Here is a 7760-nt window from a genome sequence, read left to right as displayed (position 1 = left end):
CCGACTGATGCCATCTCTGGTTCTGGACAATTATCAAATATATCAGCGGGACAGAAGCGGTGCGTGTGTTGTGCTTGCTGTCTGGACGGGGCTGCGGGCGGGATGGTGTCCCCTCTGCTGTCACTCGCTGCCATACACAGCCCTGGAAGCTTAGCCTGGCGCGAGCTTGGGAGGCATGGAATCTGAGTCATCGATCGGAGTCCTAGACTCCACGAAGTTAGAGCAGCCCGAATCCACCAGGCGATGGGATTATGGAGTCAGAACGGGGGGAGGAAGAGAATCAGATGGCAGACGGGGGACCCTGTCATGTTGGGGAAGGACCCAGGGAGGTGATGACGGTGATCCTCTGAGTGCCCACTATGTGCTCTGCCCCCTTCCAAGCCCTCTGTGTCTGTTGGCCCATTTAACCCTCACTAGGTGAAGATTAAATGTGCACAGAGAGGGGAAGTGACTTGCTCAAAGTCACACAGCTAGGAGACAAATCTGGAATTTGAACCAAGGCTGTCTGAGCTCTAGGTCACTGCGCCATTCTCTCTCTTTTTATTGAGATAAACTTTCATACACCGAAGGCACGAATCTTAAGGGTACCACGCAAAGATTTTTAAAATTACACCCGTGTAGCCACCACCCAGATCAAGGTACAGAACCTTTCCCTCCACCCAGAAAATTCCCTCAAGCCTCCTTCCAGTCGCCCCCACCCCGAGGGACAGCCGCCAATCTGATCCTGTCACCACACCTTAGTGGCGCCTGTTCTTGATGTAAATCAAACCTCACAGCACGTCGTGTCCATGTCTGGCTCCTCGTCCTCCGCGTTGCGTCTGAGAGTCGTCCACGCTGTCGTGCGCACGGGCAGCCCGTTCCTTTCCAGTGCTGTGCAGTCGTCTCTCGTGCGACTGTCACGCAATTCGTTTATCCATTCTGCTGCTGAGGGACATTTGGGCCATTTCCCGTTTGGGGGCTGTTACCACTGGTGCTGCCAGGCATAGAACATTCCAGGCATGTCTTTCAAGGACACGTACACACACTCTGCTGGGTACATCTGTGCTAGGAGCGGAATTGCTGGGTCATGGGATTGACTGTGTTTAGCTTCACAGAAACTGCCAGACCCTTTCCACGGCGCCGGGTGCTTTTGCACGCAACGGCGTGTGAACGTTCCAGTCGCTCCGCATCCTGGCACCCCCAGGTATGGTCAGTCCTTCTCATTTCAGCCATTCTGGCTGGGCAGCTAAACCACGTCCCTGAAGGCAGCCTGTCTAAGGCAGCCCAGAGACACACGTCAGAGCAGGGGCCGGGAGGCCGGGACTGAGAGCGCGCGTGAGTGCGGTGAGCGTGCGAGTGTGTGCAACGCTGACGCGCAAGGCAACGGTGAAGGAGAAGCTCCCGAATTTGAGGGGGAAGCACCCAGGAGGCAGGGGCCGTGTGCACTAGGCACCTCTCACGATCCCAGGGCAGAGCCTGGTCCTGGTAGGGGCTGCGTGAGCCCGGGCCTCTCCGAGGCAGCCCATGGATACTGCTTTATTCACCTGGTGCAGGGGAAGAAACACTCCATAGACAGGTGCGCAGGCCGCGGCCAAGAGGGGAGGGCTTTCCTTGCGGTCACACAGCCAAGACTTTGACCCAGGCCTCTGGTTATCCGTGCTAAGGTCTTCCTGCCCTCCTAGCTCCACTTCTTCGGGGAACCCAAGAGGCAGGAACGAGGCCTCAGGTGGTGACCCCAGGGCCCACCTCCCACAATTTTCTGAGGTGCTCCCTCGTCTCCCACCACCCCCCTGATTCGGGGCCCACCTGCCATAGGCCTCCTGTCTCTTGGGGCCCCATCTCCCACCATCTCTCCCCTGTCTCTGCCGTAGGGGCCCCTCTTCCACAGCGCCCATGTCCAGGTCCCATCTCCTGAAATCCCCTTATTCAAAATTCCCCCATTTTCCTGCTGAGAGGGTCCCCCCACAATATCCTTGCCTCTGGACCCCGCTGTACCCCTCCTTTGAAGCCCCATCTCTCGCCATGGCCCACGCTGTTCAATATCTCCAGGCCTTTTTCCGTGTCCGGCCACTTCTCAGAACAAGGCCTGGTGCGTAGTGGAATGAAATTGTTTACATTCAGCTCCTACAAGGAAACCCACCAACTCCCAACTGGGTGGGGCAAAAGTCAAACTCAGGTTTTCCAAGGCCGCCGTGGAAGAGGTGGCTGGGCCTCCGCCTCCAGCTGTTCCCCAAGCTGCGTCTCCCTCGAGGGGGATCTCCCACTGGTCACCTCCTCCATCACTCTGAACGCAGAGGCGGCTCCCTCGTTAGCACTCTGGGCAACTGCGCGTTCACAGTCCTGTGATTTCCTGAAGCAAAGCGGGACCCAAGTAGGAAAACCCGAAAACCACCAAAAGCCTAGGCGCGACAAAGAGGAAATTAACAGTAACCAGCCAATCTAATTTCATCTTCAGTTTGGGGCCCTCCCACAGGGACCTCCCTGCCTATTTTCCCCCCAACCTCTGTGGCAGGGTCCATCTTCCCCAGCTCCTGGGAGCGCCTTCCAGCAGGCCTTAAAGCTGGAACCCTACATGGGTGTAGATCTTGGAAGACAGGAGCTGAGGCTACAAGAGTCACCTGGGTATTCCATGTAGATATTCTCCCTGAAGCCCCACCCAGTGTTGCAAAATTAAAATCTCAGTCCATGGAAGGGAGACCAGGCTTCCCGATACTTCCACACACATTTCTTGAGGCCCTGTTCTTTAGAACTCCAGCCTTGTTTTCCTACAGTTCACTCAAGGGCAGGGGCAGGCCACTGAGGAATTTGTTCAAAGACAGAGAGAACCATGGCTGTAGGGACCGTCCCTGGGCAAAAATTGTCTTAAGCCCAGAGTCAGCGAAACTGGGTGTGCTTTCCTTGGCGCCAGAGGTCAATAGGCCCGGGCAAGGCCTGTTGACCAAACAGAACTATTCCTCATGACAGATAGCTTTATGACAGATAACCAAGCGCCTGGGATCTTGCAAACAAGCCAAGGCTTCTCATTGTCCTGCATACGGTAATGAGATAAAGAAGTTAAGATGCAAGAAGTTAAGATGCAAACGTCTGCTTCCCTTAAGCAATCGTCTGGAAGGAATGAAAATGTGTTTTCCTCAAGGCGCCCAAGGTAGTCACGTACCAGGAAGTAGCTGCCGGACATAGAAAAAGTATATAAATAAAACGACTGGTGCAAATCAAGCACTGCAGTCTTGTATGTCCTTGTGTGTGTCTGTGTGTTTATTTCTGTGTCCATCCCCCGTTCTGCAATTGGGCCGCGACAATGGCTGTGGGAATCAGGGAAAAGAAGGGGACATGCCTCAGATACCACTCACTCCTTGCAACATCCAAGGGGCCAGCAGCCTATAACGTGTTACTGCTAACTTTGACGAGGCTGAACTCTAGAAATCACAATCATAACATTTCTCATAATGTAGTGGCAATAACAATGACTACCATTTACTGAGCAGTTATAAAATGTCAAAACTCCTTCAAGCACTTTACATGGACCATCTAACTGAATCATCATGACCCTGAGTCTGGTCCCATTAGGATCCCACAGCCCACATGAAGACACCGAGGTTCAGGGAGGTGACTCGGTCAAAGCCACGTAGCCTGGATTTTCTCATGAGTCTGAATCCAGAACTTCAGCTCTTTTAGGTATCGCTCCCTCTTTTAAAAATTCTCAACCCCAGGCCAGGCACGGTGGCTCACACCTGTAATCCTAGCACTCTGGGAGGCTGAGGCAGACAGATTGTTTGAGCTCAGGAGTTCAAGACCCACCTGAACAAGAGTGAGACCCCGTCTCTACTGAAAAAAAAAAAAGAAATAAATTAGCTGGACAACTAAAAATATATAGAAAAAATTAGCCAGGCATGGTGGCGCATGCCTATAGTCCCAGCTACTGGGGAGGCTAAGGCAGGAGGATCGCTTGAGCCCAGGAGTTTGAGGTTGCTGTGAGTGAGGCTGACACCACGGCACTCTAGCCTGGGCAACAGAATGAGACTCCATCTCAAAAAAAAAAAAAAAATTCTCAACCCTCTCCTTTCTCAACTTCCCTCCCTATCCAAAGGTGTGTGTGTGAGGGGGTGTTCCCAGTCCTAACCCATTCATCCGTGGGAGTCCCAGGGTGGGGAGGGGGGCTTTGCGCCCAAACTCAGATGCCCCCTCCAGCAACCATGGCCCCCGCACTAGCCTCTGCCTCCTGAGGAAGGAATCAATTCCACAAATTCTCTACAATCTCTCTACTCAAAATGTGGTCCGTGGGCAGCAGCAGCAGCATCACCTGGGCACTTAGAAATGCAAATGATGGGCTCCATCCCCGACTTGCTGAATCAGAGTATCAGGACTGTGGCCCAGGAATCAGTGTTTTATCAAGCCCTCCAGGTGTTTTTTATGCCCTCTAGAGTCAGAAGGACAGTTTTGCACGGGCCCCATTGTGTCCTCCAAGGGAGAGCACACAACGCCTGTTTCTGCTATTACAGCCCATAACGTCCTCACCCCTGACCGCCCACCTGCCCCGAGTCCACGCGCCCGCGCCTGAAACTACAATTCCCACAATGCCCAGAGACGCGCACCGTCGCTTCCTGGGACTACGTCTCCCAAGGCGTCTTGCGAGCCAGAACACTATCACGGCGCTTACCCGCCCAGGCACAGTCGGGACTACAACTCCCACAATGCTCGGCAGCAGAACTACAGCCCCAGCAGCTCCCGGGCGGCGCCACGTCCGCTCCGCTGGGTGAGGCCGGGCTCCGGCAGGGCCGGCGGGGTCTGCAGGGTCGGGGGTTCGTCACCGCAGTTCTGCCCCTCACAACGCAGACATGGCGGCCCAGAAAGACCAGCAGAAGGATGCCGAGGCTGAAGGGCTGAGTGCCACGTGAGCGAACCGGCTCTAACCCCTGCCCCGAGGCTCGGGAGTCCCGGCCCCCCCCTCCAGTCCCAGGAGTCCCGGCCCCAAACACAGAAATCTAGGTCCCCGGTCTCCTCTTCTGGGACCCTGGAGTCCGGGCCCCCATTCCGCTCCTCCCTTGGGATCCAGGAGTCTTGGGCCCCCTCCCCGGACCCTGGACTCCCGCAGCCCTCTTCTCGGGCGGGGGTCTAGGCCTCCATCCCGGTCTACCGCTGACCTGGTCGCGCCCCCACCCCCCAGGACCCTGCTGCCGAAGCTGATTCCATCCGGCGCAGGCCGTGAGTGGCTGGAGCGGCGCCGCGCGACCATCCGGCCCTGGGGCACCTTCGTGGACCAGCAGCGCTTCTCGCGGCCCCGCAACCTGGGTGAGCTGTGCCAGCGCCTCGTACGCAACGTGGAGTACTACCAGAGCAACTATGTGTTCGTGTTCCTGGGCCTCATCCTGTACTGCGTGTGAGTGCCTCTCCCGCCCCGCACTCGCCTCCCCCGGCCGGCCCCGCCCCTGTGGGTTATTTCTGCCAGACCTTGTCACCCAAGGGCCAGGTCCCCACTCCGCATCCCCTGGCCAGGGTGCAGCGTGACGAAATGTCACCTGGCCCTTCCTGGTCTCCAGGATGTAACCTGCCACCCACCGGTGTAGAAGGTCAGGGCCCCATGGCTGGCCCAGCCCCAGCTGCCTGACCACTACCTCCCTGCACTTCTCCAGGGTGACGTCCCCCATGTTGCTGGTGGCTCTGGCCGTCTTCTTTGGCGCCTGTTACATTCTCTATCTTCGCACGTTGCAGTCCAAGCTTGTGCTCTTTGGTGAGAAATCCCCTGCCCGGATGGATCCCTGACCTTTGGAATGCAAACCTCAGACCCCACACTCAAGTCCTTCTGAACCCGAGTCTGCCCAAGCCTAGATGTACACTAGGTTCCCCGAACCTGATCCCTTAAAATCTCAGAAACCCCCGATGCTCCCATCCAGTCCCAGCCCCCCAAATTGCTATTCTCCAAACCCAGAATGATACAGCCCAGAACCCACCCTCCACCTGGCTGCTGTGCCTTAAACCTTCTCTCCAAACCGCTGTCCCCTCCCACTCCCTGCTCCGGAACCTCTCTGCGGAAAGCATGCTCTGCTGGTACCCACATTGGACACCAGGTGGCGACCTTCCACTGGCCTAGATCTGTCCTCATCCCCTTTCCTGCTTCCTGGGATGGGACCAGAAAGGTCTGGGGACTTCTCAGAGAGGGAAGCTGAGGACTGTGGCTCATGCGTTTCCAGACTGGTAGCAAACACCACTGGGAAGACAGGACGCCAGGGGAAGTTTCCGCCAAGGGGAGAGTCAGGGTTTGGGGTCGGGTCAGGGAGTTGGGAATCAGACATTCAGGTAGACTCTCAGTCAGGCAAGGTTCTTCAGGATCCTGCAAGGTATGTCCGCACAAAGTTGGGCTGCGGTGAAGGGGCGTGGAGAGATCCGAGCTTCCAGCCTTCTGTGAGAAGCCGGAAGTCTGTATTTTTATGCGAAATCATTCAGTTTGTCAGCCTCAAATCAAATTCTTGTGAAACATCTCAGAAAACACATCTACAGGTCAGACTTGGCCCTTGGGCCACCAGTGTGAGACTCCTGGTCCACGTAAGTGCCGACACAGGAGAACCCTCATCTGGGGCAGTGGGAGGCCGGGAGCTTCCGGGGCAGGGGCTGCGGAGGTGAGGAGGGTGAGGAAGGTGTGCTGTGTTCCAGGGCGCAATAGGGACATCAGGGGCAGGACTTGGAGGGCCTTGCTGTGAGGAGTTTGGATTAGATTGTGAGGCTCCTGGAGCTTGTGACGCAGATTGTTGGGGGGCTGCAGGGGTTACTTCGGGAGAGGGCACAGAGAGCTGGAACAGCTGCCCCAATGCCATCTGTCCCCAGGCCGAGAGGTGAGCCCGGCCCATCAGTACGCTCTGGCCGGAGGCATCTCCTTCCCCTTCTTCTGGCTGGCCGGTGCGGGCTCGGCTGTCTTCTGGGTGCTGGGTGAGTACAGGGTCCGGGGGGTGGGGGTGGGGCCGGGTGAGGGCTCATGGCTCTGAACTGGCCATTTTCCTGCAGGAGCCACCCTGGTGGTCATTGGCTCCCACGCTGCCTTCCACCAGATCGAGCCTGTGGACGGGGAGGAGCTGCAGATGGAGCCCGTGTGAGGCGTCCCCAAGGACCCGTCGGCCCCCTGGGCCAGCTGCCCGACCCCCTGTCCTGCATGGCTCCGCTGCTCCGGCCCATGGTGCCTGTCCCATCACAAGCCCAGGGAGGGATTCCACCTTTGAAAATAAAGCTGTTACAGTTGTCATTCAGCACGCGGTCCCCAGTGTCTTCTGTGGGTCTCTGAGTGGAGCTGGGACGACTACAGAGACCAGGATGGGTCCCGGCGCTGGGACAGACCATCACTGAGGTAGACAAGCGAAACATCACAGGGTGTCAAGTGGAGACAAGTGCTAAGGAGGAGAAAGGAGTTGAGAAGAGACAGTGTGTCCAGGGTCCCTGAGACCACCTCCAGGTTTGGTGATTCTCTAGGACTCAGGACACAGTTGTACTCACAGCTGTGGGTTATGATGACAAAGGACGCAAACAAAGCAAAGGCAGCAAAAGGAAAGGCCACATGGGGTGGCCTCAGGAGGAAACTGGGCCCAAGGCTCCCAGAGTCCCCGCCCAGCAGAGTCACACAGGACGTGCCTGATTCCTCTGGCAGTAGATGGTGACGTGTGAAAGGCCAAGCAGAGAAGCTCCTCGGTCCCAGTGCCCAGGGTTTTATTGGGGTGGCTGCGTAGGCACCTTCTGTCTAGCACAGACCAAGATGCCAGACTCGCAGAGGAAAGCAGGCGCTCGGCATGAAGGATATT

The 7760-nt window shown here is 56.8% G+C and overlaps 1 protein-coding gene across 1 annotated transcript; it reads left to right on the top strand.

The window, feature by feature from the left end:
• Positions 1-4684: 4684 nt before the first annotated feature.
• RABAC1 (Rab acceptor 1 (prenylated)) lies at positions 4685-7215 on the top strand. The gene is made up of 5 exons (XM_012653343.1): positions 4685-4870; positions 5144-5356; positions 5610-5707; positions 6799-6900; positions 6976-7215. Exons 1-5 carry the CDS (start codon positions 4815-4817, stop codon positions 7062-7064), a joined length of 558 nt encoding a protein of 185 aa, XP_012508797.1. The 5' UTR covers positions 4685-4814; the 3' UTR covers positions 7065-7215.
• The last annotated feature ends 545 nt before the right edge of the window (positions 7216-7760 follow it).

Source organism: Propithecus coquereli, unplaced genomic scaffold (assembly GCF_000956105.1).
Source record: "Propithecus coquereli isolate 6110/MARCELLA unplaced genomic scaffold, Pcoq_1.0 Scaffold42, whole genome shotgun sequence".
Lineage (NCBI taxonomy): Eukaryota > Metazoa > Chordata > Mammalia > Primates > Indriidae > Propithecus > Propithecus coquereli.
The sequence above is the reverse complement of the archived record's forward strand: the minus strand, read 5'-3'. Positions and strand labels throughout refer to the sequence as shown.